A 26,432-nucleotide genomic window follows, 5' to 3' on the forward strand; every position below is an offset into this window, starting at 1 on the left:
ATCATATCTGATTATCTCAAGGTGGCCAAAAGGCAGTTAAGGTGCTGCCAAAAGCCAGAAAGGTGATTGGGTGCATAATGAGAGAGATGGTCAGCAGAAAAACAGAGGTGATATTGCCCCTGAATAAGTCCCTAATGAGACCTAATTTAGTATACCATATACAGTTCCGGAGACCACATCTTCAAAAGGATATAAACTGGATGGAATCAGTTCAGGGGCTGAGTACTAAAATGGTCAGTAATCTTCATTGTAAAGCATATGAGGACAGCCTTAAAGATCTAAACATATATGCCAGAGAGGAATGGCGAGATAGGGGGATATTATAGAGACATTTAAATACCTCAGAGATATTAATGTACGATAGACCAATCTCTTTCAATGGAAAGGAGACTGGAACAAGAGGTCGGCAGAACATCTGGGAAGTGATCAGATAAGTAGGCTGAAATTTGGGGCTGGATTCTCAGTGAAATTTCTGCATAGAGAGTTAGATACAGAGTCGTCAGCCTAAACTCCCTCCCCTGTGAGAACACTGCAGAAATTATTTTGATAATTTCCTTCCTGATATAAAGTAGATCTCATTCTGCACCGATCTGATGAAGGAAGTGGAGCTTCTGAAAGCTAAACACAAATGTGTTAGGCTCATTAGAAAGGTCTTGTCTACTTCTCTGTTTCTAGGTACAATATACATTTTACTGTAGATCTAGATAAAATGTAGCCTTGTGGCTATGTATGCCCCAGGAACACTCCTTGAAGGAGACAGTGTGTGGTTGGTCCAGCTGTAACTGGGTGGTTGGAGAGAAATATCCAGATTCTTTCTTCAGAGAGGACAAGAGAGACCTTGCAGAGAGGGAAAGAGATTGAGCAGCAGGGAGAGGGGTTGCTGCCAACTAACTCCATGGCAGGGATGTCACAGGTTCCAGGGGAGGGTGATCACAGCGCAGAAAAGTAACTGTGTGTCTTGGAAGGCACATTGCATGTCTGGGAACTAGGGAATGTGTATTTCAGGAATTCAGAGGCAGCAGGAACCTGGTAAAGGTCAGGGTGTGAACCAAGAACCCCTTAGTATTAAAAGGGAGTATTGATGGAAGAAGCTGGGGCTGAACCAAATGCTAAAGGAGAGCTCCTGGACATCGTCATTTGTGCGTGTGGCATGAAGTGTGATTGTAGCAGTAGGGAATAGGATCCTTCTGCAAGTAATGGCTGAGGACCTTGTGTGAATATTATAAAATAGCTACCAATACTACCGTTTGGGAGAAGCAAGGAAAGTACTGAATAGATAATCATATTATGAACTTTGTAAAGAAAATCAATCATGTTGGGAGCATAACCACTTCAGAAAAGTGTGACAGAAATGAGATGTGGTTTTCCGTGAGGAAAGTGCATGTAGTGTTTTTTGACTGACATATAAGAACTTACATAGTCATGTTTGAAACTTTACTGAGAGGCACTTACATATAATATAAATGTTATATATATAATACATATTTAATTGGATTTTGGGGCTCTGCTGTATTTGTTTTCTTCTTACCTCTCCAATGGTTCTTCCACAGCTGAGTGCCTCAAGGCTGTGACTTGGGCCCTCTTCTCTTTTCTCTTTACACTTCTTCCCTTGGCGCTCTGATATTCCACTGCTTTCACTACCGCTTTTATACTGATGACTCCCAGATCTACCTCTCAACACCTGCAATTTCACTCTGAATCCAGTTCCAAGTTTGTCTGAGATCACGGTCTGGATGTCCTGCCGCCACCTTAAATGGGCTACAGATGGAACTTATTTACCATCCCACACCCTGTCCCCTCTTCTCCCTTTTTTTCTGATTCTGTGGATGGCGCTTTCATCCTCCTGGTTCTCTTGGCCCATAACTTTGGGGTCATATTTGATACCTATCTCTGTTCTATGCATATCCAAAATCACTGTTAAAGTGTGTTGTTTCTTTCTGTATCATCACCAAAAGCCATCCCTTCCTTTTTGGACATGTTACCAAAGCATTCACCCCACTCTTTTATCTCCTCCTGCTTAGTCTTTGCAGTTTACTGTTGCTGGCCTCCCACTGAACTGTCTTTCTCCTCTACAATTTATTCAAAATTGTCCTCCAGTGTCGCTATAACCATATAGCTCCTCTTATCAGTTTGTCACATTGGCTCCCTGTCGCTTCCGCATACAGTTCAGGTTACTCTTACGGCATTGTCTCTGCAGCTTCTCATTACCTCTCTTCTCTTCTCTCTCTCTCTCTCTCTACACTCTTCCTCATGGATGTCGCTCATTGAGCAAGCCAGTCTTGCGTTTGCCCTTCTCCGTCACCAGCTCCAGACTCCGTGCTTTCCACCTTGCTATGCTGTATGCCTTGAATAGACTTTCTGAGTCAGTGTGCTGTGCTTTTTCTCTGGCCACAATCAAATCCAGTTAAAAAACCCCCCCTTTGGAGGCTGCTTTTAAATCCTGTCCACTTCTCTAAAATAAATACACTACCCATAGACTTCTGTTTGTCTTACAAGTTGTAAGCTTAAGGGACTGTCTCTTGTGTGTATCTGTACAGCACTGTATGTGTCTAGTAATGTTAAATGATAAATAATAGTAAATATGTAATATAAATTAGTATGTTAGTATGTAAAGCACTTTATGTTTATATTGTGGGAAATATCTACACATATAATAAAAGATTCATATATTCATTTCAAGTCATATTTGCCTATTAATGAGAGCCTAAGATGAAATGCTTTAAAGCTACTTCCAGAACCATTTTTTTGCAACCCATAACCCCAAGATGTTGCGGTATGAAGTGCCTTTCTCTCCAGAGGCTGAGAATACTCCAGCAGCACTGGTAGTTCCATGTAACCAGAGGAACGAGAGCCTTCCTCTTTCAAAGCTATCTTAGCATGAGAGCTGCATAGTCAGTTGCTCATTCATTGTTCTGCACCTCGATCCTTGGGTGAGAAATTTGCCCACGACGCAGCAGCTAGGTACAACCACACAGTTTCACAACATAGTTATATTCAGCCACTGCTAAAGCAGCACTCTCAGGGGCATGTTTGGGTCGAGGGAGAAAAGTATGTATGTATAATTGGATTTTTAGTTATCCACATATAGTTTCTTCCCTGCAACCCCAGCCAAACAAATAGCAGAGGCAAAGTATGCAGGTATTTTTGTACCTGCATTTCTTTAGCCAATTTTCAGCTAGAACTACCTGAGTATTGAACTTTAGCCCCTTAAAAATGTTGGTGCATGTGTTAATCAATGGACATTTCTTAGAGCTGCTTTTAAAACACATTTTTCATTCCTGCATTTCAGGGGATGGAGTCTTGGTACCAGCTTTCAGCAGAAGAGGATGCCAGTTGCTTTGTCCTGGGAGCTGAACAGACGGAGTTGCCCACAATGGAGGAAGGCATTCTGAGCCGGGCTGCGGAGCCTGAGCAGAGGCCTGCGGGAGCCCTGACCCACTCACCTCTCCTCGGTAATGATCATTCAGAAAAACAGTTATCAGGATGCATTTTGCTTTGTATAATCCGCAATGGTTTGTAGCTACTTTTTGAGGCTAATTTTTTTTTTAATCTAGTCTAATCCCAGTGAAATGTGACACACATTTCAGCATCCCAAGTAACTCCTGACTTTTATTATGTCCTGGTAGTTCCTCCTTTCTGATTTCTTCCAGCTCAGTTGGAATTGGTGCTGGGATTATGGTTCTCAGAGAGTATTCCCCAATTTTAATAGAAAGGTGGTTTGCATGGAAAGATAAAAATAACCCCATTGACTGTCTTGAAATGCCCATAACTCTCCCAAGCTCTCTGCCTTAAACACAGGCTCATGTTAATGTCATAGTTGTCTGTTTGAAGGTGGCATTTTTCCCTTATTGACTCTGAAAGTCTGATAAGCTGAAATGCCTACCCTGGTGTAGCTCTGTGCTCCATGAACAGGAGAGAATCCAGTTTGAATGATTAATTTTTGTTTTATTTTATTTATTTAACAGTTTTATATACCGACCTTCATAGTAAATAACCATATCGGATCGGTTTACAATTAACAAGAATAAAAAACTGGGGTAACTATTCAAGTAAACGAAAGATAAACAGTAAGTAGGAATGAGTCAAAACGTTACAATCAACAGGGAAGAGAACTTGGAAGCTTGCAACAAGCTGGAAAGAAGATAAGGCAGGAAATAAATATGAAGTGATGCAATAGGGCGTACGGGTTAAAGCTTAATGGTGCTTTAACCTGGGAGAGTCAGAGTCCATTCGTGAGTATAATCATCATAACGGGTAAGCGAGAAGGACAACTAGTGATTGTCTGGTGGGTCGGTGAAGGCTTGATGATGCAAGGCTTGGTGTTCACCCAAACAAAGTTTGTCCCCTCTTCAGTGATGCTCCAAGTCCCTGTGGATGGGATGCTCTCGTCTGCAGCACTAGCTTTTCATGTGCAGTCTGCCGGCAGCAGCAGTGTGAGGTTTAGGGCAGAGTAGGTCCTCCTAGTATTGAAGTGAGACTTTTTAAAATTTATTCCTGTCAGTAAGAAATTATGTTAGTCAAGGCAAGCTAGACAAGCATCATTTGTTAAATACAGTGCACTAAATGGGACAGTAGGGAAAAGAGACTTGCATAAGATTATTTAGTAAGGCAAAATACACAAAGATCTTGAGAAGTATCAGAATCAGAAAAGAGAGCTTTGTAGAGAAGTTGAACATAATAACATGTTTGTACTGAAAAAAATATATATATATAAATTGGACAATGTATGTAGTACAGTGGTTCTCAAACTTTTTTCAGTCTGGACACACCTGATAGATAGTTCCCACATGCGTGACACACTGAACACATGACAGTCACAAGGCTAACCTCACCCCCCACCCCCGACCCTCAGTAATTGGGTATAAAGCAGAACTAGAACATTCCCTGTACAACTCGCCATACAAAAACGATATTTATTTATTTATAGACTTTTCTTTGCCAACATTCGTGAGGCACATCATACCGGCTTACATTGAATTTTCTGGTGTTATCTCAATAACAGCAACACCAACTCCCTCTGCTACCAGGTGCAATAGCCCTACTTATAAAAAGACAGCAGTTTACCACCAATGCATGTCCTATTGAGAAAATGCAACAACTAAGTTGAGGTAGTTTACTGGCCTTCATGCTAATTAAATATCTTACCTCGGTCATGCACACAAGAATGACCTTCACCAACCTCAGAAAGACCACAAATGACAATATGGAGTCAGAAACTGGAATGGAAACCCAAAAAAGCCACTCTGCATGCAGTATAAAACTGGAGAAATGGAAACAGAAATATAGCACCTAACATAGTCCCATGATCTGCAATAATCCGCACAAAGTTATACCCGCATTATGGCATACACTCAAATGGAACAACCCTACCTATAAAAAGGCAACACTACAAATATTAAACCAGGCCCTAAACACCAATACACCTCCAATTAGGGAAACAGAAAAAGCCAAGCTGTTACAGATTCCCACACAGAAATAATTGTAAAACTATATGAATAAATGTTTCAAAACAGCTGATGAACAGAACCATATCCAACAATTAAAGACTCTTAAAAATTATTAAAAATTCTTCAAACACCAATAAAATATTTCAAAACAGCAGACACATCACATAATACCCAATAATTAAAATGGCAGTCAATCAAGAAAAATGAACTTAAAAAGTCACCTTTACTTACCTTCTCCAACAGTTCTCCTACTTCTTTCCCTTACAGGCCACACCAGAAGCAGCAGTAGCTGCTGAAGCTGTCTTCATGGTCCTCTTCCTTGGGGACCACAACCAGTCTCTTTTCTCTCACACACGCACACACCAGTCACAACCTCAGGACCAGTTTCTGTCTCTCACACACCGATCATCTCCCCGATCAGTCTCTCTCTCTCTCACACACACACAAGCATGCACACGCCACTCACACACAAAAGCGCACACATACTAGTCATCTCCCTGATCAATTTTTCTCACACATACATGTCTGACCAGTCTCTCTCAATCACACAATGTGCTCTGTCTTTCTTACTTACACACAGGCTTTCAGTCACACACAGGCTCTCTCCATTTCACTTACACACAAGCTCTCAATCACACACGTTCTCTCTATCTCACTTACAAACAGGCTCAATCACTGGAGAAGGACCATCGCTAGTTAACAAGAAACTGGAGGGGAATGGAGTAGATGTAACTCCATTTACAGTAGAGAATGTATGGGAAGAGCTAGGGAAACTGAAAGTGGACAAAGCCATGGGGCCTGATGAGGTTCATCCCAGGATACTGAGGGAGCTCAGAGATGTGCTGGCGGGTCCGCTGTGTGACCTGTTCAATAGATCCTTAGAAACGGGAGTGGTGCCGAGTGATTGGAGAAGAGCGGTGGTGGTCCTGCTCCATAAGAGTGTGAACAGAGAAGAGGCTGGTAACTACAGACTAGTCAGCCTCTCCTCGGTGGTGGGAAAAGTAATGGAATCACTGTTGAAAGAAAGAATAGTGAACTATGTACAGTCGGGAGAATTGCTGGACCAGAGGCATAATGGATTCACCAGGGGAAGATCCTGTCAGACAAATCTGATTGACTTTTTTGACTGGGTAACCAAGGAATTGGATCAAGGAAGAGCGCTTGATCTCATCTACTTGGATTTCGGCAAGGCTTTTGATACGGTCCCACACAGGAGACTGGTGAATAAAATGAGAAGCTTAGGAGTGAGTGCCAAGGTGGTGGCCTGGATTGTAAACTGGTTGACGGACAGAAAACAACGTGTGATGGTAAATGGAACTTACTCTGAAGAGAGAGCGGTGTTAAGCGGAGTGTCGCAGGGATCGGTGTTGGGGTCGGTCCTGTTCAATATCTTTGTGAGTGACATTTTGGACTGGATAGAAGGTAAGGTTTGTCTTTTTGCGGATGACATTAAGATCTGCAACAGAGTGGACACGCCGGAAGGAGTAGAGAGAATGAGACGGGATTTAAGGAAGCTGGAAGAGTGGTCAAAGATATGGCAGCTGAGATTCAGTGCCAAGAAGTGCAGAGTCATGCATATGGGGTGTGGAAATCCGAAAGAACTGTATTCGACGGGGGGGAGAAGGGCTGATATGTACGGAGCAGGAGAGAGACCTTTGGTGATAGTCTCTAATGATCTGAAGTCGGCGAAACAATGTGACAAGACGATAGCTAAAGCCAGAAGAATGCTGGGCTGCATAGAGAGAGGAATATCGAGTAAGAAAAGGGAAGTGATTATCCCCTTATACAGGTCCTTGGTGAGGCCTCACGTGGAGTACTGTGTTCAGTTCTGGAGACCGTATCTCCGAAGGGACAGAGACAGGATGGAGGCGGTCCGGAGAAGGGCGACCAAAAAGATGGAGGGTCTTCATCGAATGACTTATGAGGAGAGATAAAGAATCTAAATATGTACACCCTGGAGGAAAGGAGGAGCAGGGGTGATATGATTCAAACTTTCAGATACTTGAAAGCCAAAGACAACGACAAACCTTTTCCGTTTCAAAAAAATCAGCAGAACCAGGGGTCACGATTTAAAACTCCAGGGAGAAAGACACCGAACCAATATCAGGAAGTATTTCTTCACGGAGAGGGTGGTGGATGCCTGGAACGCCCTTCCAGAGGAAGTGGTGAAGACCAAAACTGTGAAGGATTTCAAAGGAGCGTGGGACAAACACTGTGGATCCATAAAGTGTAGAGGATGTGAATGAAGAGAAGAGGCATGGGGGTGGCTTGCTTGCGGGAATGACGGCTACTACCTGGAGATTAATATCTTTATTCAATAAACATACACACGGTTAATGGAACTCCAACATTGCTCTATGCTTCAACGGCAAGAGGAAATGTGGAAAAAAGGATTTGCATCCACAAAAAAGCAGGGGAGTAGCTTGCTTGTTACGGAGGTTACTACCCCAAACCAAATAAGCCTGATATTTATTTGGATATGCACTTTCAATGCATATCCAGCATAGCTCTCTGCTTCAGCGGCAGGGAGAATGAAGAAAAGGTGATTTATATTCAGAAAACAACCAACAAGGAATGAATTACGTAGCCCGGGTAAACAAATAAGCATGGGTGTAGCTTGCTTGTTATGGTGGTTACTACCCCGAATCAATTTAGCCTGATACGTCACTTGGAATACATGTCCAGCGCAGCTCACTGCTTCAACGGCAGGGGGGGAATGAAGTAAAGATGATTTATATTCAAACAACCAACAAGGACTGAATTGCACAGGCAGGGAAACAAGCGTGGGAGTAGCTTGCTTATTACGGCGGTTACTACTCCAAACCAATTAGCTAGATACTTCACTTAGATGCAGCTCCAGCACTGCTGTCTGCATCGATGGTGGGGGTGGAAGGGAATTGGAACCAAAAAGTTACCAATAAGGGCCCTGACCTCAGCGGCCAGATAAGTATGAAAATAAATAGGTGTGAAAGCTTGCTGGGCAGACTGGATGGGCCGTTTGGTCTTCTTCTGCCGTCACTTCTATGTTTCTATGTCATAACACTGTGTATATATATATGTATGCATATATTTATTTATTTATTTAATTCTTTTCTATACCGATATTCATGACACATGTCATATCACGTCGGTTTACATCAAACATGGGGAATTAACATTAACAGTGCAGAATTATCATTAGATTGACCTTCTAGAGCTGTGTGCCATTTGCTACATGCTGAGTGCTTTCACTCATATGCTAGAGGGGAAGAGAATCTTTATCTAAACGGACAATCAAGTAGCTATGTTCTACATAAACAAACAAGGGAGCACAGGCTCCTTTATCCTCTTTCAAGAGGCTCTCAGGATCTGAGTGTAGGCTGTCAGTCACAGAGTCCATCTGCAGATGATCTACCTTCCAGAAACCTTAAACACATTGGTGAACCATCTTAGCCAAGTCCTACTGCATGAATGATCCTTAGATCAACAGTGATGAACAGTTTTTCAACTTTTGTGGTCAGCTGATAATAGACTTGTTTGCTTCGGAGAGCAATAGGAAAATTGAGAGGTTTTGCTCAAGCTTCCAAGAAGGTCCAGATGCTTTACAGCTACACTGGGATGCCACTCTTCTTTTTATATATATATATATATATATACATACACCAATCCCTTTAGTTGTGAGGAAAACCCAGAAGGTGCTTCAAGATAATGCATAAATGATCCTTAATACTCTGGCATGGCTAAGGCAGAAATGGTTCCCTAACTCATTCATTTAGTCGACTAGCCTCCGATACCACCGAGGACTTCTCTGTACCTCATTGCGCAGGGAAAAGGCAAAGTCTGCCATTCGAATATGTCTTCTCTGGTCTTCATGGGATGTATATGGAACTTGTGATAGTTTCCTCCCTGCTTCTTCCAAGAGAAGTGAGACATCTTGATCTCGGCCAGGAAGCCTTCAATTTGAAAGTGCTAAAGCTTCAAATGGAAAAGGTTATCATCTCGTGCCAATCTGGCATTCTGGGTCTTTTCACTTTTAGCCCAACAGACTTGTTCTTGTACTTGTTTTCCCTTTCTTTGTCGGGATTCAGTACATCATTGGTAAAATTGCACTTCATTGCCATTGCAGCATACCATCAGTAGATGGAAGGAGTACCAATCTCCGTTCATCTTTTGCTATCCAAATTTATGAAGGGATTGTGGCATTCAAAAACCCTGTCACTAACCCTCTGGTGCCTTGGGACCTTAATGTCATCTTAACTCAACTTGTGAAGCCTCCATTTGAATGATTGGAGTTGGCTACTTTGAAATTCCTCAAATGGAAAGTGCAATTTTTGGTAGTTGTCACAACTGCTGGAGAGTCAGTGAACTGTAAATGCTGGTCTTTTTATTCACTCTACCTCCAGTTCTTCCTTAATAGAGAGGTCCTGGGTATTTTCCAAAAGTGGCATCTGCTTTTCACATCAATTAAGCCGTTGTTCTTCCTATTTTTTCCCCAAAGCCTCATGTGCATAGAGTCGAGAAGACACTTCGCTCTTTGGACTGTAAGAGAGCACGATGCACTATTTGAGAATGACTCCATCTCATCATCAGGCTTCTCAACTGTTTATTTCTTTTGATCCCAATATATTGACAGTGGCATTTGCCAAGAGAACTCTGTCAAATTGGTTAGCGGATTGAATTGTGCATTGATATGCACTAGCTGGTTTACAGATTATAGACTCTTTCAAGGCTCATCAAGTAAGAGTTAAGGCAGCTTCCGTGGCTCACCCCAGTTATTTTGAACAAGCAGTTTTGCACAACCTGTTCTGCCAGTAGTTCATTCTCCACTGGTGGGGCTGGGTTACTTTTATAGTATTGCTCCATTATGCAACCTTCAGTTTGGGACTCCCCATGTGTCATGGCTTATTCAGGCTTTCTTGTTGATGAAGAAAGCAAGCAACAGGGTTCTCTGTAGACAGTAAGATGAGTTAGCCATGCTTATTACCTGCCCATCTCCCTGGATTACCTTGGTAGAGCTTAATAAGCTCTGAAATGGACTGAGGGACTCATGAGACAGTGTGCACATAGGAACCACTGCCAATGCACAGTAAGAAACTTTACTGAGCTTTGAGAGATGGATTAATTCGGTGCCTTTGGATGAAAACCCACATATCATGGCTGATTCATTCTACTGTCTATGGAGACCCCTGTTTACAGGTAAGCAAACATGCTTTCTCCTCCTTTATTCTCCCCAGCTTCCTTTCTGTTGTCTTTTCCTTTTATGCCTTCCTTCTTTCTAAGCCTTTTCTCATGTTTTCTTGTCCACTTTCAATCTCTTCCTTCCTCTCTTTCTAGCTGTCACATTGCTTGCTTTCTTCATTCTGCCTCTCCTGTGTTTCTTACCTTTTGATAGCTGCATCTTAGGGAATTATGTAAGTATGCACATGCATAATTTAATGAGTGCCTGCATAATCAGTCAAAATCACATAATTCCCCAAGTGCGGGCAGGGCCCTCTCTTCCCCAATGTGGGCCAAGCAGAAGAGGACAACTAGATGCAACTCTCCTGCAACCTCTCCTCCCCAGCTCCCTTCTTATTATATTGACACCACTTCTGGGTTCAGGGCCCGGACCACCAGCATATGTTAGCTCTCCTACCACGATCCTGGTTGGCTGATTGGGCTCCAAGAAAAAATGTTTTAATTGGCTCAGCTAAGTCACAGATCACTCCCTCCTCGGTCAGCCAGGACCAATCATTCCCTGCTTTCTGCTCCCATCTAAAAATGTGGGCTGTCAGTGAACAGTTTCATAGGAAGGCGAGATGAATTAGGCAGCTGCTTGCTTCAGCAGACTGAGATCTGAGGAGGGAGAAATCGCTGTCAGCTGCATGTCAGATTTGGGGAAAGCAGCTGTCACTGAGATATCTACACTGGAGTCTCCTCCTCTGCTAGTGCTCAGTCAGAGTAGCCTATTGATTGTGAGACTTTCCTTAGTTGTATGCCTAGTAGATGCAGAGGAGGGGAACCTGAGGAAGTTGGGGCCTATGGGAATGAGGGGTGAGTTCCCTAAGAAAATAGAGAACTAATGGAGGAAGGAAAGGAGACCTGATGGTGAAGAGGAGGAGGGACTTAATGGGGAATAGGAGGCTTCCCTTAAGGAGGACGGGGACCTGATGGGGGAGAGAAGCATGCTTGGGGGAGAGGAAGCTGCTTGGAGGAGAGAGACCTATGGGGGAAGGAGGAGGATTGATGTGGGAGGGAAGGGCCCAGTAGGTAAGAAGAGAGTGCCTTAAAGAAGGAAGGGTGCTCGGAGGAGAAAGACCTGATAGGAAATGAAAAAGAGCACCTAGTAGGAGAGGAGAGAGATCTGATAGGAAGGAGGCCAGTGGAGAAGAGGATTATTATTTGTTTAATAATTTTTGCTTTCTTTTGGTCTTTGGCTAGGTTTTATGTGGTTTTGTTGTTCTATGTTATGTTTTACTGGCAAATGTTGATTCTTTTGTGGTTAACTGGCTGTCAATTATTTATTTTTTAGTATTTTGTAGTTTGATTTTTAAAATTGTGTATCTTTCACCAGAGATTTTCTGGGGATGAGGGTTTTGCTAGAATTTATATTTTGAGTTTGTGATGTATGAGTATTTACTTTTGCATAATTTTACATAATTTTGGCATGTAATTTTTACTTTTTGGTGTATTTTGAATTTTTTATATATTATTTGCCAGGGTATAGATAATAGTGATGATTATCATGATGGAGCTCTAATCTGCTCCTTATTGAATCTGGTTTGCCAGACCCAGGAGCAAGGACTTAACTAACACTATAATTTATATATGAACCTCAGCTGGTACCTAAAAAAGGAAGAAATTAAACAACCGCACCACCCCTCCCCCCATATATATATATCCGGTTTTTATTTAGTTTAATGTCCCTTATATTGTAATTATCGGTAGTTGTGTTTTCTGTCAGTCTTTCTTGCAGTTCTATTGACAAGACCTTTAGAATGATGCAATTACCTCTGTTGTGATGCATTTCCCTACTTTGTGAAGCTTCTGGCGGTCCCGTGGGATGTTGCCTCAGTAGGTTTCCGTTTGCTAATGATGCTGTGCAGGTACTCCATGATTTAATGAATGTTGCCAGCTTGGACACGATCCATAATAGCAGGCTTGTATTTCCGAGGCAACCACTGTCTTGAGAGTCTCTTTCACAAAAGCAACAGCCTGTGAAGCTTTCTTATCGTTAACCGATCTGATCTCTTTGTAAACAAACTGTGCTGCATGGACAGAAGCTAGGACTATGTGGGTTTGAGGGTAAAAAAAATATATATAAAAACAATTGCCAAAATATTTTAGCTGCAATTCAGATATAGTGGGATTTTATTACACTGATAAATTTTTAAAAAAAAATACATGTGAAAGAATGTATGTGTGTGTGCCGGGCATGATCCAACTGCAATAACCTTCAAATATTTACACCTGTGAGGCTTCCTCAGCTTGAGATTATTGGGGTTGGAGGAGAGCATTCAATCAGCATTTTCTGATATGTGTCGATAGAGCCAGAAATTGCAATGTAGGCCCCAATATTCTTGTTATGCAACAGGGTTCCATCAACAGAAACATAGTAAAATAGTAAATGTCAGCAGAAAAAAACCCAAGTGGTCCATCCAGTCTGCCCAGATTTTTAGACTAATTGTCGCTTTACACAGGTTACCCTTTTCTTTGTCTCCATCATTTAATCCTTTGTGGATTTACCATGCCCTTTTGAATTCCATTACTGTCCTTGTCTTCATTCCCTCTTCTGGGAGGTCATTCCATGTATCCACCACCCTTTCTGTGAAGAAATTCTTCCTGATGTTGGTCCTGACTCAACCCCCTTGGAGCTTCATATTATCGATCCCTTATTCTAGAGTTTTCTTTCCATCAGAAAAGGTTGATTCTAAGAAGACCGCAAGAAATAACTTTAGATGTTGTTTGGAACGCCTTAGTTGCCTTGGAGAAGGCAGTCTCCACTTTGACTGTGGCAGTGACCAATATTCAACAAAAAGACAATGAAATTAAACCTGTGTTGGATGTTCAAGAAAAGAAAATTAAAGAAATTGAATTAAATATGACTAAAATTAAAGACACTCAAGTGAAAATGATACAAAATGAGGCAAATACTTTAAACAAGCTGGAATCCCTGGAAAATTCTCAAATATATTTAAATTTGAGGATATTAAATTTTCCCTCTATAAAATTAATACCATTACGTGATCAATTTAAGAAATATATGCTGGAAGTTCTGCTATTTCCGAATGAAGCCATACCACCTATTTCTAAGATTTATTTTGTATCAAGAGCAACTGAAATTATACATACAGAACCAAATGTTCCTCCGGATCTAGGGGTAGATTTGATTGGCTTTCTTGAAACATCTATGTCAGAACAAATAGAATATCGGGGAACTGAATTGTGCACTTTTGTTTTTCCAATGGACCGAGATTCAGTGTTGAAGTGTTTCCTACGCAATAGAGGAAAGCTTTTCTATGGCGAAAAAATAATATATCCCGATCTTTCAAGAAGTACTCAACTGCGCAGAAAACAGATGTTGGAGATGTGCCAAGAAGCAAGGCAGCTGGGCGCAAAAATTACAATTAGATATCCTTGTAAATGCTTAATGTATATAAATAATAACAAGTATATATATTATGATCTGTTACACTTACGTTCCTTTTTGGATAATTATCAAACTGAGACAGTGGCACCTCAGTAGTTTTGGCATAGATGATAAATAGTATTCTCTCCTTAAAGATTTCCTATAATTTTTGAAACTATATGATTTATGCTCCCTTTGACATCTTGGATCCACTTATATTCCTGATTTATATTACTTAAATAATTGTAAGAGTCCTGTTTAGGATATATTTTATTTTCTATTAGATATTGTGGTGGGGTATTGCCTTATGAAAGTATAGATGATTGGATATGTCGTGATATATTGAAATATTGAGACTCTTTGTCAATTATTGAAAACTAATAAATAAAAATTGAGAGAAAAAAAAAGGTTGATTCTTGTACACTAATACCTTTTACGTATTTAAAAGTCTGTATCATACTCCTCCCCCCGTCTCTTCTCTCCTCCACTGTATACATATTTAGGTCTTTCAGTCTCATCTCATAACTCTTCTGCAGGCCCCACACCATTTTGGTTACCTTTCTCTGGACCACTTCGATCCTATCTCTATCTCTTTTGAGATACGGTCTCCAGAACTGAAGACAGTACTCCAGATGAGGCCTCTCCAATGACCTATATGAGGGCATTATCACATCCTTTTTCCTATTGGTTATGCTTCTCTCTATGCAGCCGAGCATCCCTTATCCTAAACCACTGCCTTTTCACATTGCTTCACCACCTTCAGATTGTTGGACACCATCACCCTGCAGTGTCTCTTCCAATCTGTGCACAGCAGACTTTAATGCTCCCCATCGTACACAACTCCTTTGGATTACTGCACCCCAAATGCCTGATTCTGCACTTCTTGGCATTGAATCCCAGATGCCAAACCTTCTACCATTCCTTCAGTTTTCTAAGGTCGCTTTTCATTTTCTCTACTCCTTCAGGTGTATCCACTGTTTTGCAGATCTTGGTGCCATCCACAAAAAGACAAACTTTTCCTTCTAATCCTTCTGCAATATCACTCTCAAGGACTGATTAGAACCGATCCCTGAGGCACTCCACTTATCACTCTTTCCTCCACTTTTCAGGGGTCTCCTTTCTAGACCTAGAGAGCACTGGACTGCACAAGCAGGGTGGGGAAAAGGTTCAGGGTCCTGCAAGGCCACTGGGACATAGTTACCACCAGAATAAAATACAGTCCACACAAATTTGTACTCCAAACAAGAAAAAAGTTTACTTAGAGAAAAATAATAAAGTTAAGTAGTTACATCAGGAGATACAAAGTCCATGCAGTTCTACAACCAAGGAAAACCAAACCTCTGTTCGCAAAATCTTTAATAAATAAATATAAGTTAAAAATGCAGTTTATTTTATGCAAAATAACAGGGTCATTTATCAAAATGCGTTAGGGTGTTATTACATGTGTTAGGGCCCTAACACACACGATAACACCATAATGCATGTCATAAATGCCGGATCGCGAAATGCGTATGCAAATTTAAAATTAGTATTCGAGTGGGAGGAGTTTGGGCAGAGTAAATGGAAATAAGGGCTGGCTAACATTGCATGTGATAAAGTAACACACAGCAATGCAGGTTTTAACACTGGAAATAACTACACCTTTTTTCTATGCGTTATGTCTGCGATAGCTGTGTGTTACGGCCAATACGGGATTTATTGCAAATCCCAGTTCGGGAGAGAGAGAGAGAGCCTCTGTGGAGAATCACTGTAAGAGGGGGCATTATGAACTCTGGGTGAGGTTTGTGGGGTGGGTTTTGGGGGGTAGTTTTATATGCACAGTCATACAAACAGCACAGTTACCATCAGTGAAGATTTATTTATTTAGATTCTTTTACTATACCGATGCTCAAGACAATGTCTTATCGTACCGGTTTACATGATGATCCTCATAGCCCCTCCATTGGCTGAGAACAGGTCTGGTTCCCATTCCTATGGGAGTTGACCTTCTGGAAACCAATCAGTCTGGGGATTTCCCCAGATCTCATCGCTCAGGATCAGGACAGGCTGCAGCATCCCAACCTCCAGGCCCTGTCGTTTATTTGGGAGGGGTTGGGAAGTGTTGTGATATTGAGGATTGAAAAGTTCTGTGGTATTGAGTTCACTAGCTAGGTTCTTAATGAATTTACCCATGTTGGGGTAAGTATTGAGATCAGAAAAGTTTAAGTTGGGTTATAGGCATTTTGAAATAACCAAGTTTTTAGGTCCCATTTTGAATTTCTTTGTTTCTACAGTCAGTCGTGGGACCTCAGGTAGAGGGTTCCATGGTATACAGCCTGCAATGGAGAACATATGTTCCCTTATTTTTGATAGATGTGTATTCTGTATTGATGGCACAGCTAGTAATCCTTGTTTTGAGCTCTTAATGATCTCTGAAGCTTGTATGGTTGTAACGCTACCCCAACCAGTCCAATGTTGTTAGAGTTGAGGGCAATATATATCGATGCTAGGACCTTGTAATGGATTCGGGATTGCACAGGTAGCCAATGAAGCGCTATCAGTGATTGCAAGATGTGATTGAATTTCCTGGATCCTGTTAAGAGTCTAGCTGCAGCATTTTGTAATAGTTGTACTTTGTTTTAGAAGACAGTTAGGCATTCCGAGTTGAAGTGAGTTGCAGTAGTCTAGGTTTGAAAAATGAGGGTTTGCAGGACTGTGCCAACATCTGTGTGAATCAGCAACGGTTTCAGTCTATGTAGTACGCGCAGTTTAGCATGGCCTGATTTGATTTATTTATGTAGTGCCTCTTATCTTTCTAGTTCAGATGGGTAGAGAGAGATACTTATGATATTGTCTAAAAATCTCAATATCTCATCTATTTTGTATATTATTTTCTCTGACTTCCTAATGTGCATATTCCATTTATTTGCTTGTTTTGTTTTTCATTTGCCAGGCTAATAGCTTACTAGCTCTGTACCCAAGTACCATGTAAATTCTCTTGATCAACATCATAAGGAACTCAGTACGATCACCTCTAGACTAATGTACCCTGAACTGCTAACAGTTTCTATACAGTTTTGCTCTTCCCATATGCTTATATTTCTGTTCAAGTTCTTCCAATTCTTTGCAATAATCTTTTATTTCTTTTTCTTGTTTTTTTTTCTTCTAATTCAAATCATTCCCCTGTATTTGCTGACATCCCAAATAGTGTTTGCAGAAACTTCTTTCATGTCCTCATTTCTCATAAAAATTCCAAAGCTTTCCCAGCTTCTTCACATATCTTTGGAAATTTGAGACAAGTAGTTTTCATGCTCCTAGTAAGCTATTTTCATGCTCCTAGTAAGCTATTTGCAGTTCTAGAGAGACCTGATAAATCTAGTAACATGAAGACCAAACCATGATCAGAGATCAAAACAGGGTGAATGATATATCTATAAGAGAAGACATTTATATTGTATTCAATAAGAATCACATCTTCCTGATGTGATTCTTATACTGGTATTTCTCTTATACTGGTATTTCTCTTAACACTTCAAGCATTTTTATGATTGAAGTGTTAAGCATTTTTTAAAAAGTGATGCTGTCTATGCTATTAACTATCTTATGTAGATTTGAGCTATCTAATGGTGACAGGGTACAATTCATGACCTCTCCTATGATCCAAAGACGTACAGTATCACTGTGCTTTAAATATATTTTATAAAATGAATCTTTAGGATTCCCAAACTTTTAGCCAGTTTGTCCCTATTTTAGCACTTGAAAATTCACATGACCCCAGAGGATGACCAAATCAAATTAGCAGGGGAGCAGTCCCCTTTCAGAAATCACTCCACTCTTGCCCTCCCTGCACACCAGTTGATGCCCTCTCTCAACCTCTACTCTCTCCACCCTCTCCAGCTGATCCTTTCTCTCAAGCTTTACCCATTCTCTTAACCTCTTCCCTTCCAGCTGATCCCCTATTATAATGGTATTCTCTCCAAGCCCTTGAGGGCTGCCAACAAGTCAGTGCTTCAGGATGACCTTAACGAGAGAGATTGCATGCGCCTGCCACCACTGTATGTAAATCTATCTCATGCATATTCATTAGGAATATCCTGAAAATCTGATGTCCTACTCTCCCGCTCACCGCATCCCCCATTTCCTTCTCATAGTCATCCACATTCTCCTAGGACAAGCAGGATGGTAGTGCTCACACATGGGTGACATCATTGGATGGAGCCTGGCATAGAACTTTGATCTTAAAGAATCTAGAGCTTTCAGCATGCCCTACTGAGCATGTGCAGCTGTAGTCATCACCCGGCCCCCTAGGCAGAGTTCTTCAGTCTCTCTTTTTTTTCCGCAGAGCCGTGTGCTCACGGTCTTCAACTTTGCTCTATTCTCACAGTTTTTGTAAGTGATTTATTTTTAGAGCTGCAGCTGTTTTCTTCCCTTTTCTCTTAAAGTAGTTTTATTCTTCTATTTTTTCCTCTCCTTTCCAACTGTCTGCCGGCCACATGGTGGGCTTTCCCCTGTGCAGCCTAGGAGAGTCTGTTACTTACAAAAACTGCAGGAGCAGTTTTTTTTTGGGGGGGGGGGGGGGTTTATCTCTGTCTTCTCCTTGCTCTTTTTTTCTCTTTTTCTACGGTGCTGACAGGACTGACTTATGCAGTCCGTCAGTGATCTGTCTAGGCCGCTGAGCCTGGGGACTTGCCTGAATTCTACCTGGCCTGGAGTTCCATGGCAGTTCACCAATCGATCATCATTGATGGATTCAGACTGTGGACGGATCTAGGACCATGCTGTTTTTGTTTGTGGTGGGGGGGGGGGGGGGGGGCTCATCTGGACTAGTCTTCATGGATGACATTGCCTCCTCTCCTGCTTGCCAGCTTGGCAATGCAGTCTCCCTGGTAGAGAGGGTGAGCAGAGCCTCTGCTTGCTGCTGCACCTCGGTGCCATGCCCATGAACGGTTGTGACCAGCGCACCATTCGTCCGACGCATCAAGAACATAAGAACATAAGAAAATGCCATACTGGGTCAGACCAAGGGTCCATCAAGCCCAGCATCCTATTTCCAACAGTGGCCAATCCAGGCCATAAGAACCTGGCAAGTACCCAAAAACTAAGTCTATTCCATGTTACCATGGCTAATGGCAGTGGCTATTCTCTAAGTGAACTTAATAGCAGGTAATGGACTTCTCCTCCCAGAACTTATCCAATCCTTTTTTAAACACAGCTATACTAACTGCACTAACCACATCCTCTGACAACAAATTCCAGAGTTTAATTGTGCGTTGAGTAAAAAAGAACTTTCTCCGATTAGTTTTAAATGTGCCCCATGCTAACTTCATGGAGTGCCCCCTAGTCTTTCTACTATCCGAAAGAGTAAATAACCGATTCACATCTACCCGTTCTAGACCTCTCATAATTTTAAACATCTCTATCATATCCCCCCTCAGCCGTCTCTTCTCCAAGCTGAAAAGTCCTAACCTCTTTAGTCTTTCCTCATAGGGGAGCTGTTCCATTCCCCTTATCATTTTGGTAGCCCTTCTCTGTACTTTCTCCATCGCAATTATATCTTTTTTGAGATGCGGCGACCAGAATTGTACACAGTATTCAAGGTGCGGTCTCACCATGGAGCGATACAGAGGCATTATGACATTTTCCGTTTTCCATCTTCAATGTTTGAATTGTGTCAGGGACCGGGCCCATCTTCAGGTACCATGGTCACCCTCATTGCCATCAAGGTGTATGACCGCCCACAATGCCATAGTGGCATTCTATGCTGTCTGCATCGGTGGAACTGGAGTCTCACTGCACCGGCTTGGGCATCGAGGTTGCGCAGTACACAAGTCGACGCCCTTGATGCTACTGATACCTTGATACCGCGATGCCATCGATACAGTGCTGTCATTGGGGCTGTGGTGCAGTGCACTCGTGCCCTTGATGCTGCGTTGCCCTCGATGCCTTGATGCACTAGATACCACGCTGCACTCAATGCTGTGCTGCACTCAATGCTGTGCTGCACTCGCTGCTCTCAATGCTGTGGTGACCACAGTACCATTGATGCCGCTGTGCCCTTGATACCCATGGTGCTTTCGATGCTATTGACACCCTTGATCCATCAAGGGGCATGCATGGCCACCCTCAGGGTTGTCAGGGTCGACGCGGTGGCAGCCCTCATTTCTCCTAAGGTGCGTACCCTTGATGTCACAGCCCTCCACTAGGTCATCGAGGTATGTAGCCTCTGTGCCAGCATGACCTCAGTGCCATCATGATGCGGTGCTTCTCCAATACCATTGACGCCTTCAAGGCCATCGATGCCTCTCATTAACGCCTCGACTACGTCAAGCTCGACCAACCAGGCACCAGATTTGCCATTGAGTGCCCTTGTCGCCCCTGAGGCCATCAATTGCTGGGGCTCTCTGAAGCCCCCCACGTGACCCTGCAGCCCTCAGGTGGCAAGGGTTTTTGGCCTCTTACGGATTGAACGTAGGGATAGTCATCTACTCAAGGCACCTTGGTGTGCTGGTGCATCCGTACACGGTGGTCCGTTGCCTTCAAGGCTCCTAAGAAGCTCAGAGCTGTCCCTTCAGCCAACTATCTCAGCATTGGAGGCCCTGCCAGAATGCGCACACCATCAATGTTAATGGGCAATAGTGAGGCTCTCAACAGCCATAATGCTTGCGAAGTAATCAAGCTCGCACATCAACACCCCCAGATGAATAAGTGAGCCGAGGGGAATTGCTGTTGGCACTGGCAGTCATCAGTTCTTTTTGGCATTGGTGACCTGTGGGTGGGTTGCAGGGTATCTCCCTGTAGATGCCCATGGCTTCCTTGGTCGATACCTTCAGACCCAGTCCCTGTTGTGGCCCCGGGCAGTTGACATCCATGGGCACCTGTGGCGCTATTTACCGTTGAACTGATTATAGTTCAGTTTAGCACAGTAAAGGCCCTGGGTGCTTGGTGGTGGCTTTGCATTGGTGAGTGCAAAAGTGCCGTGGACCCTAGGGGTACCGTCACCGCTCTAGGCACCAGTGGCTGCAGTCGGAGATCGCAGGACATATCCATAATACTCCATAAGCACCTGCGATCGCTGGGGACTTTGCTGCTGTCATTCCCTGCGGGACTCTCAGGTGAGCTGGTTTTGACGCAGTTTTGAAGGCCCGCCTCTCGAAGCATTATCAGGTACCGCCAGCCTTCACCATGCCTTACCCAGAGCACCAGTGGTGCTGGATGCTGTCGTCACACTTTTCTCTCTGCTCCGCTGGAGTTACTATGACGTTGACACGCAGCTTGCGCGGGTGGGAAAGATAAGGCATCTGTTCCAAGTGCCTCAGACGCTGACAGGCAGCATTCTCCCTGTCCGTGCAGTCGGCAGCCATACTAGGGTTCTGCCATTTTTCATCATGGTCTGAGCCTCCACATCAGTCTGCACTGCAAAGTACAGAGGAGCACTGGTCGTGGGGCAGCATGTAGCCACTGACTCTGGCATGTGGTTCTTGGTCCTTGCTGGGGCAAGGTGGAAAGAAGGCAAAACGATTACCGGCATGGTTAAAAGGGGAGGTGAATGAAGCTATTTTAGCCAAAAGATCTTAGCCAAAAGATCTTCATTCAAAAATTGGAAGAAGGATCCAACAGAAGAAAATAGGATAAAGCATAAACATTGGCAAGTTAAATGTAAGATATTGATAAGACAGGCTAAGAGAGAATTTGAAAAGAAGTTGGCTGTAGAGGCAAAAACTCACAGTAAAAACTTTTAAAAATATATCCGAAGCAGAAAGCCTGTGAGGGAGTCAGTTGGACCGTTAGATGATCGAGGGGTTAAAGGGGCACTTAGAGAAGATAAGGCCATCGCGGAAAGATTAAATGATTTCTTTGCTTCGGTGTTTACTGAAGAGGATGTTGGGGAGGTACCCGTAATGGAGAAGGTTTTCATGGGTAATGATTCAGATGGACTGAATCAAATCACGGTGTACCTAGAAGATGTGGTAGGCCTGATTGACAAACTGAAGAGTAGTAAATCACCTGGACCGGATGGTATACACCCCAGAGTTCTGAAGGAACTAAAAAATGAAATTTCAGACCTATTAGTAAAAATTTGTAACATATCATTAAAATCATCCATTGTACCTGAAGACTGGAGGATAGCAAATGTAACCCCAATATTTAAAAAGGGCTCCAGGGGCGATCCGGGAAACTACAGACCGGTTAGCCTGACTTCAGTGCCAGGAAAAATAGTGGAAAGTGTTCTAAACATCAAAATCACAGAACATATAGAAAGACATGGTTTAATAGAACAAAGTCAGCATGGCTTTACCCAGGGCAAGTCTTGCCTCACAAATCTGCTTCACTTTTTTGAAGGAGTTAATAAACATGTGGATAAAGGTGAACCGGTAGATATAGTATACTTGGATTTTCACAAGGCGTTTGACAAAGTTCCTCATGAGAGGCTTCTAGGAAAAGTAAAAAGTCATGGGATAGGTGGCGATGTCCTTTCGTGGATTGCAAACTGGCTAAAAGACAGGAAACAGAGAGTGGGATTAAATGGGCAATTTTCTCAGTGGAAGGGAGTGGACAGTGGAGTGCCTCAGGGATCTGTATTGGGACCCTTACTTTTCAATATATTTATAAATGATCTGGAAAGAAATACGACGAGTGAGATAATCAAATTTGCAGATGACACAAAATTGTTCAGAGTAGTTAAATCACAAGCAGATTGTGATAAATTGCAGGAAGACCTTGTGAGACTGGAAAATTGGGCATCCAAATGGCAGATGAAATTTAATGTGGATAAGTGCAAGGTGATGCATATAGGGAAAAATAACCCATGCTATAATTACACAATGTTGGGTTCCATATTAGGTGCTACAACCCAAGAAAGAGATCTAGGTGTCATAGTTGATAACACATTGAAATCGTCGGTGCAGTGTGCTGCGGCAGTCAAAAAAGCAAACAGAATGTTGGGAATTATTAGAAAAGGAATGATGAATAAAACGGAAAATGTCATACTGCCTCTGTATCGCTCCATGGTGAGACCGCACCTTGAATCCTGTGTACAATTCTGGTCGCCGCATCTCAAAAAAGATATAATTGCAATGGAGAAGGTACAGAGAAGGGCTACCAAAATGATAAGGGGAATGGATCAACTCCCCTATGAGGAAAGACTAAAGAGGTTAGGACTTTTCAGCTTGGAGAAGAGACGACTGAGGGGGGGATATGATAGAGGTGTTTAAAATCATGAGAGGTCTAGAACGGGTAGATGTGAATCGGTTATTTACTCTTTCGGATAGTAGAAAGACTAGGTGGCACTCCATGAAGTTAGCATGGGGCACATTTAAAACTAATCGGAGGGAGGAGCAGCTAACCGGACTAATTTTTACCTCTAAATCTGCTGGACGATCGGGTGAGATCTCAGCGGTGCAGAAAGGGAGAGGGTTCCCCGCCCCTGGACTGTCGCGGCTGAAACGAGGCACGTTGACGTCATCAAGAGGAGACCGGCGTTTTTGAATAAATTCCGGACACCCTCGGCGCTCTCGTTGGAGGAGCAGCTAACCGGACTAATTTTTACCTCTAAATCTGCTGGACGATCGGGTGAGATCTCAGCGGTGCAGAAAGGGAGAGGGTTCCCCGCCCCTGGACTGTCGCGGCTGAAACGAGGCACGGTGACGTCATCAAGAGGAGACCGGCGTTTTTTGAATAAATTCCGGACACCCTCGGCGCTCTCGTTGGAGGAGCAGCTAACCGGACTAATTTTTACCTCTAAATCTGCTGGACGATCGGGTGAGATCTCAGCGGTGCAGAAAGGGAGAGGGTTCCCCGCCCCTGGACTGTCGCGGCTGAAACGAGGCACGTTGATGTCATCAAGAGGAGACCGGCGTTTTTGAATAAATTCCGGACACCCTCGGCGCTCTCGTTGGAGGAGCAGCTAACCGGACTAATTTTTACCTCTAAATCTGCTGGACGATCGGGTGAGATCTCAGCGGTGCAGAAAGGGAGAGGGTTCCCCGCCCCTGGACTGTCGCGGCTGAAACGAGGCACGTTGACGTCATCAAGAGGAGACCGGCGTTTTTGAATAAATTCCGGACACCCTCGGCGCTCTCGTTGGAGGAGCAGCTATCCGGACTAATTTTTACCTCTAAATCTGCTGGACGATCGGGTGAGATCTCAGCGGTGCAGAAAGGGAGAGGGTTCCCCGCCCCTGGACTGTCGCGGCTGAAACGAGGCACGTTGACGTCATCAAGAGGAGACCGGCATTTTTGAATAAATTCCGGATACCCTCAGCGCTTGTCGCCGTCCCGGCGCGAGTCGCAAGAGAGAATAACTGAGAATTACTTTAAATAGAGGAACTTATACCTGCAAACTCTCTCAAACTGTGAGTAAACATTTATTGAAGGTTTAGCTGCTCCCAACCCCTCCAGGATAGGTGCATACATAGAGTGGACGTCTGTATGGGGAATAACCGATATCAATAAAATATTTACCTATTTAAATAATAATGCCTCATACAAAAAGAAAGGCGAAGGTAAGAGAGGCAATTACATCCTCTCCTCTACCTGAGCCAATCCAAACACAGATATCGACTTTTTTCCCATCAGTTCCTAGTCATCAACCGGGAGAAGGGGCCATTGGAGATACAGATATAGAGCAAATATCAGATCTCCCGGCCGAAATATCTCTTAGCCCCGGGGCCCCGTCAACTCCTCCTCCTCCACAAAATCTTATGGAACAGTCATTGGTACTAATTCCAGAAAAAGAAGGAAATGGAGAGAACTCGGCTAATAAGGGGAAAGTAGAAATAGACAAGGAAGTTAAAATATTGCCAACTAAACCAAACGAAATCACCATGGAATCATTATGGTCAGCAATAACGTCTCTTGAAACCGCTATAGTTAATTTGATGAAAGAAACATCAGAATCCAACCTTCAATCAAAAAATATAGAATCATCTATACTAACGATTGAAAAAACAAAAGGAGAAATGGAGAAGAGGATATCTACATTGGAAACATGTCATCAAAGATTCACAAAAACTGAAATTTTGCATAATAAGAGATTGGAGATGATAGAAAACCATCAAAAGTATCTAAACTTAAGAATATTGAACTTTCCTAAGTTAAATTTAATATCACCGTTAGATATGTTTAAGGAGTATCTATCTGGTATACTAAAGTGGCTTGATAAAGTTATGCCTTCTATTGCAAAAATCTATTATGTAGATAGTAAGGGTAAAGCTTCAGAAAGTAAAAAAGTAGTAGAACCATCATTAAATTTATCTGAACTTTTAGAGTCCACTTTGGAAACCAAGATAGAGGTTAGGACAACTCTACATGTCAGTTTTGTATTTATAAGTGATAGAGATGCAGTCTTTAGATTATTTATGAGAAATAGGTTGGAAGAGTTTCATGGTGGAAAGATTTGGATGTATCCTGACCTTTCCAGAATGACTCAAATAAGAAGGAAAAAATTCCTAGAGCTTAGAGCAGAAGTGGAAAGCAAGGGAGGAAAGCTGACCATAAAGTACCCATGTAGATGCGAAATTTGGAAAAGTGGACAGAAATATGTTTATTTTGAAGTTAATCAATTACGTACCTTCCTTGATTCTTATTCTCATTCCCCTTGAGTATTAGCCAGGATGAGGCAGAAGTAACGAATATACTAGGAGTATTGTCTCTCTTTTCAATTGTATAAGTTTTTTACTGTTTTCCTTAATTTTTGCTCAAAATACCTTTCCTTACCTGGAGTAAATACTATTTCTTTAGCCCTGTTATATTGAGTAATTGACAGTATAATTTTTCAATACCTATAATGTTTTTTCTTCCTGTAAAATGTAAAAGCAGCATAAATAAAATATTAAAAAAAAAATAAAACTAATCGGAGAAAGTTCTTTTTTACTCAACGCACAATTAAACTCTGGAATTTGTTGCCAAAGGATGTGGTTAGTGCAGTTAGTATAGCTGTGTTTAAAAAAGGATTGGATAAGTTCTTGGAGGAGAAGTCCATTACCTGCTATTAAGTTCACTTAGAGAATAGCCACTGCCATTAGCAATGGTAACATGGAATAGACTTAGTTTTTGGGTACTTGCCAGGTTCTTATGGCCTGGATTGGCCACTGTTGGAAACAGGATGCTGGGCTTGATGGACCCTTGGTCTGACCCAGTATGGCATTTTCTTATGTTCTTATGTTCTTATGTTCATGGCGCTTAGGATCATAACTGTGCCACCATCCATGGATGGGTTACCACTGCAGGAGTACCGCCCAGCATGCTTTCACAGCGGAGGGCTTCCGGTTGCCTTCTGCCACCTGGGCGTTTCTGTGTTTGTGTGTGTGTATAGGTTTTTTCCCTCTGGGCGGTCTCAACAGGTTGGGGTCCGCAGCCTCAGGACTGACCTAGGACTGCATTCCTGGTCGGATCCTGAGGAGAGTGAACAACAAGAGAGTG

General features: G+C 42.6%; 1 protein-coding gene across 3 annotated transcripts in view; it reads left to right on the plus strand.

Annotated features, from left to right (window-relative positions):
- The window catches only part of ALMS1 (ALMS1 centrosome and basal body associated protein), a 266,815-nt gene that overhangs the window by 16,749 nt on the left and 223,634 nt on the right, over positions 1 to 26,432 (plus strand). For all 3 annotated transcript variants that reach the window (XM_029594680.1, XM_029594673.1, XM_029594689.1), the window contains exon 3: positions 3,290 to 3,452. In XM_029594680.1, the coding sequence (XP_029450540.1) occupies positions 3,290 to 3,452 (163 nt within the window). The remainder of the gene's footprint in view (positions 1 to 3,289; positions 3,453 to 26,432) is intronic.

Source organism: Rhinatrema bivittatum, chromosome 1 (assembly GCF_901001135.1).
Source record: "Rhinatrema bivittatum chromosome 1, aRhiBiv1.1, whole genome shotgun sequence".
Lineage (NCBI taxonomy): Eukaryota > Metazoa > Chordata > Amphibia > Gymnophiona > Rhinatrematidae > Rhinatrema > Rhinatrema bivittatum.